Source organism: Eptesicus fuscus, chromosome 2 (genome assembly GCF_027574615.1).
Source record: "Eptesicus fuscus isolate TK198812 chromosome 2, DD_ASM_mEF_20220401, whole genome shotgun sequence".
NCBI lineage: Eukaryota > Metazoa > Chordata > Mammalia > Chiroptera > Vespertilionidae > Eptesicus > Eptesicus fuscus.
Genome location: NC_072474.1, coordinates 28,101,426 through 28,115,007, shown reverse-complemented (window position 1 = coordinate 28,115,007; position 13,582 = coordinate 28,101,426). Strand labels below are relative to the sequence as shown.

The 13,582-nt window shown below is 47.4% G+C and overlaps 1 protein-coding gene across 1 annotated transcript; it reads right to left on the bottom strand.

The window, feature by feature from the left end:
• Window positions 1-1,242: 1,242 nt before the first annotated feature.
• On the bottom strand, window positions 1,243-2,587 carry LOC103298573 (calmodulin-like protein 3). The gene has a single exon (XM_028130898.2). It carries the CDS (start codon window positions 2,429-2,431, stop codon window positions 1,982-1,984), a length of 450 nt encoding a protein of 149 aa, XP_027986699.1. The 5' UTR covers window positions 2,432-2,587; the 3' UTR covers window positions 1,243-1,981.
• Between the last annotated feature and the right edge of the window lie 10,995 nt (window positions 2,588-13,582).

Genomic DNA, 13,582 nt, shown 5'->3' with positions numbered 1-13,582 from the left:
ACCCTCCTCTTCCACCACCGGCTTCACAGCTGCACCGAACTGGGGCCAGTTCCACCTGACACCTGACCCTGCAGCACCTCAGCTCCTGCCCGCTTCTAGCCTCGTCTTTTCCCTTGGACTATTCCTAGGGGTGGAACTGTGTTGCCAAGCCTCACAGTGTTAGAGCCGGAAGGGATTCCTACAGGTGATAGCAATAGTAGTTGCTGTGTTTTAAGCACCTATTGCATGCCAGGTGTTTTAAGACTGTTTCTAATCCTCACCAAGCCCAAGAGAGGCACCATAACAATCATCAGGCCACACCGCAGTGGAGGCAAAGGGTCATGGAGAGGCAGTGAGTGGTCAAAGGTACAGCCTTGCATTCAAGCCCAGCTCTGTCACTTACCAGCTGTGGGACATCCATCTGGTTGCTCAAGTTCTTCATGCCTCAGCTTCCTTATTGGTAAGAGAGGAAGCCCCTAAGAGTAGCTCCTGCATAGGGTGGTAGTGAGCTACCCGGCAGGCAGAGTGCTGACAACCCAGCCCAGCCCCCAGGAGGGGCTGTGTGATGTCAGCTCTCACCAGAGGGAGGCTAAAGGAGCACAGTCAGCAGCAAGAATCACAAGGCTGTCTGGCCCCATGTTCTTTGTAGAAACATGCATGGTGGGGAGGAGGTGTCAGGGGAGAAGGACTTATCCAAGGTCAGCCAGCTGCTGTGTGACTGTCCCAGGGCTGGTGGCATCTCTGACGAGCCCCAGGGTAATGTCTGTCTCCCAACACACTGCCTCCTTTGGAACTAAAACAATGTCTAACAAGGCCCCTCCAGCCCCTGGGTTATCTGGTGAGAACTCTGGTAGAATGCAAGTAACCGGCTCTGGCCCCACACATGCCGGGCATGCAGTTAGCACTTTCTACCCGTCACCCTCCTCTAACCACACAGCCCGCACAGCACCGGAGAGTGAATGCAGGAGAAAGGGGAAGTGATCAGAGCACCTTCCCAGCTATAATTATCGCCTCAGCTCCTGGGGAGGCTGTGTGGAGTTTTAACCACTCTCTGCTGCCGACTGATCCATTTAATTTGCAATAAAAATTCAAGATTCACCTTATGCAGACTCGTCCCTTTTTGCTATGCCCACCATATAAGTTTTCACTGCATTTTAAAAAGGCACAAAAGTGAAGATTCTAACATTGTTTAAACCGTGCACTTAACAAAGACCATTTCAGAAAAGAAAAAAAAAAAAAGAAAGAAAGAAAAGCAAGAAAGACCACAGGAACACAGGTGTTTTATTTATTCCCCCTATGGCTTCCTTCTCCCTTTCATTAAAATTTCCCTCCAAGAAGATGAATACAGACATGTTACAACAGACCCTGGCTTTACTCCCACCTTCCAAAGATGAGTCACGGGGGTTTGGTGAAGACTGAGACAAGGGGCAGGCGCTCCGTGGAAGCCAGTGCTGTTTCCCAGGAAGCCTGGGTCTCTGTTGGCAGAGGCTCTGTCGCCACCTCGCTCCAGGGCAGGGTTCCTTTCACCTGCCCGGATCCAGCAGCCGATGAAGTGTGAGGGCTACCGTCCCGGTCCCAGTGCCAAGTGCCTTTTAGGGACCGGGCCAGGGACTCTGTGATGTCACATCGCACCCTCCCCACCGATGGCCCAGTCAGAGCCACTTCCACTCATCCTTCTGCTCCTGGTCCTGTAGAGAGATGTCACTTTTCCTTCTGCTCCCGAGGAACCGGGGCACTCAGGCTGTGCTGGGCTTGCCAGCCAGCGGCCTCTGTGTCATTCTGGGTGCGAAGAGGGTGGGAGGCGGTTGGCAGGAAATAGGAGACAAAGTGAGAGGCGGAAAGCCGGCCTGACCTCACCTGGGCGGGAAGAAGCAGGGCCTGGGACGCTGGCGGGTGGAGGGAAGCGATGCAGGGCCTGAGGCTCCTGCTGCAGCCAGAAGCAGGCAGGTCCCCCCGCAGGGCGGAGTGGGGACAGCCCGGGGCTGCGGCCCCTGCCAGCTCCTCACTTGGAGACCAGCATGCGGACGAACTCCTCGTAGTTGACCTGCCCGTCCCCATCCACGTCCGCCGCCTGGATCATCTCGTCCACCTCCTGGTCGCTCAGCTTCTCCCCGAGCCTGGTCATCACGTGCCGCAGCTCGGCCGCGCTGACCAGGCCGTTGCCGTCCTTGTCGAACACGCGGAAGGCCTCGCGGATCTCCTCCTCGCTGTCCCTGTCCTTCATGCGCCTGGCCATCATGCCCAGGAACTCGGGGAAGTCCACGGTGCCGTTGCCATCGCGGTCAATCTCGCTCACCATGCCCTCGAGCTCGGCCTGCGTGGGGTTCTGGCCCAGGGCCCGCATGACGGTGCCCAGCTCCTGGGTGGTGATGGTGCCGTCCCCGTCCTTGTCGAACAGGGAGAAGGCCTCTCTGAACTCGGCCAGCTGCTCCTCTGTCAGCTGGTCGGCCATGGCGGTGGAGGTGTGGGTGCAGGTGCGGGCTCCCGGCCGCTCTCCTGGCTCTGAAGGACAGCGGCGGGCGGGCGGGCGGGCGGCAGGCGGGTGTTCCAGCCCTGGCCTGACTCACAGGCGCTTAAGAAGGAGCAGGGCTCTCCCTCACCATTCAGACTCCCCCGCCTAGCGTTGCCTGAAGGTCGGGTCCTGTTGGAACAAGAGTCCAGGACCGGGAATGAGGCTGGTTGGCGAATTGAGCTGATGCCAGCGCCTCTGTGTGAAAGGCAGTGGCTCTCTGCCCCACCATCGCTCAGCTGTCAGGAACTATCCCAGGACACCTTCAGGGAGGCGAGCTGGGCAACCTCTAGAGAGATTAATTTGGGTTTTTTCCTCCTTGAATTTTTCTTTTCCCCCTCCCTCCTCTCCAATCTTCACACCCCACACTCAATAAAGTAACCAGCCCTGCGCCCTTTCTCCCCTTCAGCTGAGGTTTTTGGCAGGATGAAAAGCAGAAGTTGTCTTTGCCTGAAAGGAACTTTCTTTCCTTGTTTTCGGTTTCCAAAGCCTAAAAAAAAAAAAAAAGCCTTAGGGTTCCCAAGAGGGTATTCAGAGAAGGGAAAATATTTTCTACAGGTGGAAAGCAGACTGTCTTTTTTACTTCAGAAAACAACAACAGCAGCAACAAACAAACATGGATGGAGGATTGCCTCCAGCTCATTCATTCACTCCTTCATTTATAAATATTTATTGAGGGCATACTATGTGAAGAATAAGGTAGGCAACTCCCAGTCCTTGAAAGCTTATATTCCATCCGAGAGATAGCTAGTTAGCAAGTAAACTAACAAGCAAGATACTTGGATATTTTTTTATGAGTTTATTTGAGCCCAAACTGACAATTGCCAGGAAGCAAGATCTCAAATGCTCCTTGATACTTGCATACTTTTGATAAATGCCTCGAAGGAAATAAAAGGGGTCATAACGGAGAGAACACGGGGAGGTTACTCCTATAGCGATAGAAGTGAAGCAAGGTTTCTCTGCAGAGGTGGCATGTGAGGGTGACCTGAGGGAGCAAAAGGGGCTTCCCCACCAGGGAGGCTGAGCAGGCTCAAAGTCAGGGTGAGAGAGAGCTTGGCCAAGGGACATAACGGTGACCAAGGTGGCTGCAGCCTAATGGGTGAAGGGGAGAGAAGGAGAAGAAAGACACACAAGCGAGGTGTTGTAGGACACAGGGAGGAACTCACATTTTATTCTCTGATCCTTGGGAGTCCCTGGATATTCTAAGCAAGGGCATGTCTGAAAGTCTGGGCCCCTGGTTTGGGGGAAGGGGGGAAGCCAGCGCTGAAATAAGGGGTATTTTTAAGAGGAGATATTCGTAAGAAGGGACTTAAGAAGGGATGTTCACTGAGTGCACAGGTTCCTCCCCAAGTCCCAGGAAGCCTGGAGAAATGACCATCCACAGAGTGAGAAGAGGATGCTTTGCCTGTGGGGAACCATGGAAATCTGAACTGGGAGAGGCCCAGAGAGCCAGGATGATATTGAGGGAGAGTATCCATGTGGGAGGACTGATGCTACTTGACTTTAAGACTTACTCTAAAGTGACAATAATTAACACAGTGTGGTATTGGCCAAAGAAAAGGCAAATAGATCAATGGAACAGAATAGAGAGCCCAGAAATAGAACCTCATAAATATAGTCAACTGATCTTTGACAAATGAACAAAGGCAATACAGTGAAACAAAGATAGTCTTTTCAACAAATGGTGCTGTGGGCAACCACATTCAGATCCACCGCCAAACCAGTATTATATGAAATGCTGAAAAGTATCCTATCTAATAAAGAGGGAATATGCTAATTGACCATCACTCTGTCACAAAGATGGCTGCACCCACAGCTGAGGCCAAGTTCCCAGAAGGAGCCTTAATGAGCAATCTGCAGGGACCTGAGGCTACGCCCTCCCCCGCCCCCATGGGGCTTGACAGGGGACCTCAGGCCACACCCCCCACCCAGCGGGGCTTGACAGGGGTTCTCTGGCCGTGTCCCCCACCTGGCAGGGCTTGACAGAGGACCTCAAGGCATGCCACCGGCCCTGGTCTGGGCTGGGGGACCTCAGGCCATGCCCCCATCCTGGTGCCTGGCCAGGGGACCTGAGGCTACGCCCCCTGCCCAGCAGGGCTTGACAAGGGTGGGACTGGCTGGGTCTGGATCTAGCCCAATGGGGAGAGGGGCAGCCGGGTCTGGGTCTCATGTGATTTTGAGGTACATGTGGGTAGGTGGGGACTTGACTCTGGGTCCTGTGGTAAGCCCCAGACTCTGACAGGAGGAAGGTTTTCATATACATTTTACTAATTTTCTTTCATCTCTGACACTTCTATTATAGAGAAAGGGCAAATATCAATATTAAATTATTTCCTCTAATTAATCCCCTTTTAATGTGCATGAATTTCATGCACCGGGTCACTAGTTCTTTAAGAAGAGGAGGAAGAAGAAAAAGGTAAAGATAAAAATTATGAACAACAACTACATATCTATCAACAAGTGAATCTAAAAATCAAGTGAATAAAAAATCTGATGAACAGAATAATCTGGTGAATATAATAGAATCAGGGGCATAGAAAAGGAGTGCACTGACAATCCTCAGGGGGGGCAGGGAAAGGGGTGTGCGAGTGCTGGAAGAGACTAGACAAAATCATACTCCTATGGATGAGGACAGTGGGGAGGGTAAGGGCATGGGGTGGGGTGGGAACTGGGTGGAGGGGAGCTTTGGGGGGGAAAAAGAGGAACATCTGTAATAATCTGAATAATAAAGATTTAATTTAAAAAAATGAGTCTAGACATAGACCTTATACCCTTCACTAGAAGTAACTCAAAATGGGTCAAAGATGTAAATGTAAAATGCAAAACTATAAAACTCTTGGAAGATAACAGAAGAGAAAATCTGGGTGACTTTGGGTTTGGCAATGATACCCAAACCCAAGTCCTCCAGTTTGGATCTGGATTGGGTTTAGATATGACATCAAAGGCATAACCCATGAGGAAAGAATCGATAAACTGCATTATGTGGTCTAAATGTGTCCTTACAAAGAGAATATCCTGAATCCTCACCAGCAAAGCGACATTCATGAAATAATACAAGGGCAGTAGCAGGAAGCAGAAGGAAAACTGGCGGACACGGGGATGTAACTGACACAGTGTCCTGGAGAACCAAGGGAGAATCTAGCATCGTGGGAAAACTTGTGCCTGAGACAGGCCCACTAATGGACGAAGACTTCGAGGCCAGACAGGAACATGTTCTTGCTTCCTGCCTACTTCACCTACAAAGGTTAAGTGGCCAATGGGTGTCTGCAGGTTTCTGGATCACGGTGTTGTGGCTCAAACACCCAGCCTTTGCTTAAGTGTGTTCTCCAACAAGGCACATTGAAAGAGAACTCAGTAAGGATTTTAAACAGGATTACTCATGACTCACAAAGACTAGAGCTGGGATGGGCTAAAATGTCGAAAATTGCTAGTTAGGAAACTGTGACAGAGGGAATGTTTATTTCATGGGCTTCTGCAATTCTCTCCCTGTAGTCTCTCAGTGGACAGATTTCCTTTCCTACAGATTACACTTGTGGTCTTAGGACCATTTAAACATGTAAAAATTACAGAGGACTCCAAGAGCTTTTGTTTACGTGGGATCTATCTATCAGTATTTTCCAGGCTTGAATTTAAAACTGAGAAGAATTTTAATATTTAAATATATTTTACATATTTATTTATAACTTAAAAAGTAGAAATAAAAAAACATTATATGTTAACATAAATAACATAGTTTCATGAAAAATAACTATATTTCTAAAACAAAAAGGAAGGGGAAGAGTGGCACCTAAAAAATAATTTTGCAAATCTCTTTTTGAAAATCTCTATCTGGCTTTATAGAAGCATGCCTGCACTCCACCTGTGGGAACACGTTGTTTGAATTTGAAATACGTGATAATCCAACTTTACACAGATATGCACTTGGAAAAGGAGAGAACATTTAATCTTTTTTTTCCTCATCCAAGGACATTGATATGTGAGAGAAATATACCCTCACTGGGAATTGAGCCTAAAACACAGGTATGTGTCTTGACCTGGAATCAAACTGGCAACCTTTTGGTGCATAGGATGACACTCAACCAACGGAGCCACTCCAGCCTGGCAAGGAGAGAACATGCAGATGACTGTTTTATAACTTAAATTCAACTCTTGAATGCCCATTGTACTTAGTAGCATACTAAGGATGGGCAATCCAGGGTTGAATTTAATAAAATAACAATTTTACTATTTCTGCAAAATATTCTTAGGTGAAACTGGCTTTTTTTTTTTTAAATGAGACTATGTGGTGGTAAAGAATAGAATGACTACTAACTAGTACAGGAGACTGGATTCATGCTAAAGGGTTAGTAATTTTTTAAAAAAATATATTTTATTGATTTTTTACAGAGAGGAAGGGAGAGGGATAGAGAGCTAGAAACATTGATGAGAGTGAGACATCGACCAGCTGCCTCCTGCACACCCCCCACCGGGGATGTGCCCGCAACCAATGTACATGCCCTTGACCTGAATCGAACCTGGGACCTTTCAGTCCGCAGACCGACACTCTATCCACTGAGCCAAACCGGTTTTGGCAGGGTTAGTAATTTTACTCACCATTGCTTTTGACCTCAGTGCAAGATGCCATCATAGTGAAAAAGGCAATGATATCTTGGTACTATTATGAGAATAGTTTTGGCCTCCCAGATCCACTGAAAGGGTATTGTGGACACAATCCCCCCAACTGGACCCATGGAACATACTTGGAGGACCATATCTGTAGAGTGTTGGGAACCAGCAGTCTGAACTGGGTGTAGAATTCCTTGGGCTGGAGGTGGGAGGTGCTGAGGATGCTGGAATCTTGGCAGGGATGGTATTGGCCTTACGGAGTATAGTATTAATGAAGACCCCAATAGACACATATTGGGGGGACCCACCTGCTGCAGCTAATTCCTTTGAAGACCAGATGACTCAAAGTATTGCCTTCTCTGAATTGGTGCTATAATAGCTTTTGTTAAAAAGAATTTGTTCAGCACCCTTGTGAATGTATCTCTTGTGCTGGGTGCCATAGAGAAAGTTATAGATTAGGATTCCCCAATCTTTTCAACCAGTTCCACTCCTGTGCCTTGCTAGAATGGGTGTGGCTGAGAGTGGCCATGGGACTCGCTTTCTCTCTTGATTAAGTCATTCATCAGTGCCAACATTTGCTCATCTACTTCCCTTTTCCCCAATTCCTATATAATAAAGAGGTAATATGCAAATTGACCATCACTCCAACACACAAGATGGCTGCCCCCATGTGGTCAAAGATGGCCACCCCCATGTGGACACAAGATGGCCACCACAAGATGGCTGGCAGGGGAGGGCAGTTGGGGGTGATCAGGCCAGCAGGGGAGGGCAGTTAGGGACCATTGGGCCAGCAGGGGAGCAGTTAGGCATCAATCAGGCTGGCAGGGGAATGGTTAGGGGGTGATCAGGCTGGCAGGCAGAAGCGTTTAGGAGCAATCAGGCAGGAAGGCAGGCAAGCGGTTGGGAGCCAGCAGTCCTGGATTGTGAGAGGGATGTCCGACTGGGATCAGGCCTAAACAGGCAGTCAGACATCCCTTGAGGGTTCCTAGATTAGAGAGGGTGCAGGCTGGGTTTAGGGGACCCCCCACCACCCCATGCATGAATTTTGTGCACCAGGCCTCTAGCTTTATATATATAAAAGGCTAATATGCTATGTGTCCCTCCACCTGTCTGACTGGTTGCTATGATGCGCACTGACCACTGGGAACAGATGCTCAACACAGGAGCTGCCATGATACGTACTGGCCACTTACAGAGAAACGGCACTGCGGACCTGGTGCCAACAAAGCAACACTTGGCTTCTCCCAAGTGGGACACAGGCCCCACCACCACCATGGAGTGACACCCCACCAAATCGCAGCTGACGCTGCCATGGCACAAAGTGTGGCCCACAGCCCAGCCCAGCCTGGAAATGGTGGCTGTAGGTGCCAGGTAATGATGTCACATAGCAACACCCAGCTTCCTCTCCCTAGTAACTAGCCTCCTTGGAGTTTCTTCAGCCCGGGAACATGACTTGCTTTATTGCCAGGTGCAAATATTTTACACTTTAACCAAATGGTTGTGAAGGGTTTTCCCATGCCTCATCTCATTTGATCAACATGAAGTCCTGAAGTAGGAAGATAGGAGACTCGGTAAAATCCTATTTTCTTTTCATTAGCTGGAAAACAGAGATTTAGAAAGTTTAGAAACTTGACCTGACTGAAAAGAAGTAAGAAATGGTAGACCTTGAAAATGACCTCAGGTTTTCTCACTGCACAGAATATAGTCAAACACTGCTGCAGTTAAATATTTTACCCTTTGTTCTCCCTGCATGATCTACAGTAATAATCTGCTTCATGTTGATATTTACTGCTGTGTTGCTGACAATTACCTGAAAGAGAAGTTGGGGTGCTTCACTGGGCTGGAAAAAGTTTAGCTAAATCAGAAAGCAGGTCTAATTAAGCAAGTTTATTCTATATACATAAAAGGCTAGGTTGACTCATGCATGTGTGATACATATAAAGCTCTCACTGGCGCCTATCGCACATGTGTATTTCCATCTGTCATTGTCGATCGTGAATTTGGTTGACACTTCTATTATAGAGAAAGGATGAATAGGGATATTAAAATATTTCTTCTAATTAATTTCCTTTTGATGTGCATGAATTTGTGCACCGGGTCACTAGTGTAAATATAAAACCTTGTATTAGTGTGTTCAGGCTGCTACAACAAAATACCAGAGACTGAGTGGATTAACAACAGAAATTTCTTTCTCATAGTTCTGGAGGCTAGAAGTCTGAGATCAGAGGGCCAGCATGGTTGAGTGAGGGATCTCTTTTGGGTTGCAGACTTTTTTTTTTTTTGGTGTGTATGAGCTAGCTCACATGGCAGAAAGGACTAAGGATCTTCCTGGGATTCAGAACAGAGGTGGAGTGGCTCAGTTGGTTGAGTGTTGTCCTGTGCACCAAAAGGTTGCTGATTCGATTTTAGGTCAGGGCACATACCTGGGTCTCAGGTTCAATTCCAGGTGGGGTTATGTTTCTCTTGCACATCGTTGTCAGTCATGAGGGTTTCACTGTCATTAATACCATCATTTCTGGGGTTTAGGATTCTACATCTGAATTCTGGAGAGACACAAACATTCAGGCCACAGTATACCTTTACTATGTAACATGTATGAATTAACTTCATATTCATTGAGCACTTACTCTGCAGCAAGCATGTGTTAGCAAATCATCCAGATATCCAGGACCATAAAATCTAGTGAAACCCCCGAAAGGTGACCCCTGCAGCCCCAGAGCCCTCTGAAGATCTCTGGGACAGCTTGGCTTTCATTTCTGGTCCAGTGTGGCTGCAAGGCCATCAGGTGTTCTCTGGCCAGGGTGAAGCTTCAGGTCTGGGGAGGTGTTTCTGCTCTTTCTCCCTGCCCCTCATGGAAGCCCTCCCCACCTCTACCCCTTTCCTGTTTCTGTCTACCGCTGGCCTGAGAACATGGACAGAGTACAACTCTCTCAGTGGGCCTTGGGCACTGCTGGAGGCCCCTCTTCTTGGGGATCTCATTTCAGCTGCTGATGCTCCACCTCTGGGCATCTCCCTGGGGCATGTCCCCTGTTTCTCATCTGCTCACTGATGCACATTCTCTGTGCTGCCTGGGCCTCAGGAACATGGACATATGCTTCCAGCTCCCTGTAAACCATCTAGTCACGTGGCACTTTTATCTGACTTTCTGTTTATTATGGTCACCACCCTGGGACTCTGGCCCTGGCTTCTTAAAGAGAGGTCAGAGCACAGTCGAAGTGATAGGGGCCAGCCGTCGAGGGTTGGGGTGGGACTTTTCTCCTCAAAGCCAAATGTGAAAGTTAGGCAGATAGTCCAATCAGCGTCCATCTAGAGGGACCAGGTAGAGAAAAGAGGGGCAAATTCAGAACAGAGGTGGAGAGGGTCCTGGGAGGAATGGAGCATGGCCAAAGGATCTGCGGTGGGGCCTCCAACTTTCCCCTTGGGGGAGGGCGCTTGTCATGTGCCTCTCTCTCAGTCATAAAGTACAGGAGTGGTTCCCTTTTATGATTAGAGGCCTCACCTGCAGAATGAAGTCCACCACATGTGGTGGGAGCTGAACAACCGGGTAGTTTGAGAGTTTCCTGGCTCTTCTCGGTTGGTTGTGTCCTCACTTCAGTTTCCACTGTTCTCACCAGGCGGCTGGTTTATGAGGTCAGCCTCCAGGGTTCCCCACCTGGGCCCATGTTCCTTAGTGGCTCAGCACCTGCAGTGTCTTTGAGCTCCCCTCCCCACATCAGTGCATTTAGAAGAGACCTAAGGGACATCAAAGTGACCTGTCTATAATTCCTAAGAGCTACTTTGATTCAATTAGGATTAAATGACTAGCCAAACAAAACCAAATTAGCAATAAATCTCACAATAAAAGCAGCCAAACAAGTATAACTCTCTTCTCAGACTTACTGCTTTCCTGGGAAAGGGAAAATTTTTTTCTGATACATGTTGGGGTTGGCAACTTCCCAAGTAGCTTGCTTTTGCTCACTCTTTGCCTCCCCTGTACTATGGGCAGGTGAAGGGGTTTGGGCAGGAGGAACAGGGAGGGCAGGATGGAGGAGGGCAGAGCAGGGAGGAACAAGTGCTGGTATGGCCCACCCACCTTTCAAATTTGATATTTGATGCTTTGAAAAAAATTAAGAAACACATATTCAATAGGGTAATGTTGCCTGTATGGATCAGTTTGTTGAGCATCGTCCCATGCTTGGAGAGGTGGCCAGTTTGATTCCCAGTCAGGGCACATGCCAGTGTTGTGCGCTCCATCTCTACTAGGGGGCATGCAGGAGGCTAGGAGGCAGCTGATCAGTGTCTCTCTCTCTCTCTCTGTCTCTCTCTCTCTCTCTCTCTCAAATCATTAAAAACATATATTTTTTAAAAAGATATAGAACATTAAAAAAAGACACACAAGCCCGGCGGGTGTTGCTCAGTGGTTGTGACCGGGAATCAAACCATGATGTTTCCCTCTCACATGATTTGATTCCCAGTCAGGGCACATGTCTGGGTTGCGGACTCCATCCCCAGTATGGGGAGTGCAGGAGGCAGCTGATCAATGATTCTCTCTCATCATTGATGTTTCTCTCTCTCTCTCCCTCTCCTTCCTTTTTGAAATCCATAAAAATATATTTAAACACACACATAGCCCTAGTTAGTTTGGCTCAGTGGATAGAGCATCAACCTGTGGACTGAAAGGTCCCAGGTTCCATTCCAGTCAAGTACACATGCCTGGGTTGTAAGCTTGATCCCCAGTGGGGGGTGGGGAGGGCGTGCAGGAGGCAGCCGATCAATGATTCTCTATCATCATTGATGTTTCTATCTTTCTATCTCTCTCTCCCTCTTTCTTCCTTGCTGAAATCAATAAAAATATATTTAACACACACACACACACACACACACACACACACACACACACACACACACACCAAACCCTTAAGTCCCAAGCAGAATTCCTCTAATGATCAGCATGCTATATGCAGGACTAAGCAGAAGCTATTAGCTTATAGGCCATGGGAACAGACAGACTTGAACAAGATGGAGTCAGAGAGGTCCAGCATTTCCCTGAGCTACATACGTATATGAAGTGTACCTGGAGGAAGAAATTTCAAATGGATCTTAGAGAAAATGTTATAGCTTGAGAAAACAAAATGATTATAAACCCAAATATTTAGAATTGGTTTAGAGGACTTTGGTTCTAAAAGAAAGTCATTTCACTCTAAATGATACCAGCTTATAATATCCGCAAGAAAGGGTAATGGGCCAGCACACATGACAGGATTTATGTGTAAGACAAAAGACAGTAATGTGTGAAAGCAGATATCTGCCCTTTCTAATTGTGCATACGAACAGGATCAAGCTGGAGAGCCAAGCTCATGTATTGGGAGGAGGGAATGGGTGGATGAGGACTCCCACTAGAATTGAATAGAAAGATATTAAAACTAGAATAAAAAGGAGGATCAAAGAAGGAGAAAAAGCTCTGCTTTCTTTTCAAGATGCCAGAAAATGGTCAGAAATGCTTTAAAAATGTGAAGAAAGCTCTTCTTAAAGAAGAGGTAAGGGTTAGAGATCTTTCAAAGACATCTTCAAAAACATTGTCTCCATGTTTAGTGGTGAGCACAGACATTAAAAAACACTGGTGGAAAAAAAACAAAACCATTGGTGAAGAAATTGGAATAAAAATGTGGGAAAAAACTCTCGGGCTGTAGGATGCCCAGATGCCCCAAACCTGAGGTCAATACCACAAAGACCATGGGGGTAGGGAGTTCCGCTGTCTTCATCTTCATTTATTTAATTCTAGAGGCCTGATGCACGAAGTTCATGCAAGAGTAGGCCTTTCTTCCCCTGGCTGCCGGTACCGGCTTCCGTCTGGCACCTGGGACCCGCGTTTCCCTCCAGCCACTGGCAGGCACTCGGGACCCGGGCAGCCCTGGCTTTGTCTGGAAGGATGTCTGGTCTAATTAGCATATTATGATTTTATTATTATAGATTTATTTATTTATTTATTTATTTATTTATTTATTTATTTATTGTCTTTCTTTGTCCTCACCTTTCAATAAAGCTGTTGGTCTAACTAAAAAACAAAATAGGTGAAAAAATAAATAGAGATCTGTGTAGACAAAGATGAGGTTATCAAGAGAGAGAGAAGGGCCCAAAACCGGTTTGGCTCAGTGGATAGAGCGTCGGCCTGTGGACTCAAGGGTCCCAGGTTCGATTCCGGTCAGGGGCACGTACCTTGGTTGTGGGCACATCCCCAGTGGGGAGTGTGCAGGAGGCAGCTGATCGATGTTTCTTTCTCATCGATGTTTCTAACTCTCTATCACTCTCTCTTCCTTTCTGTAAAAAAATCAATAAAATATATTTAAAAAAAAAAAGAGAGAGAGAAGGGCAAGAGAGAAGCAGAGGGCAGCTTGTCACAGAATATTCCATCAGATCATGGTAAACAAAAGTAAATACAGACTGATAATATATATATATATATATATATATATATATACACACACACACATATATACTAGAGGCCCAGTG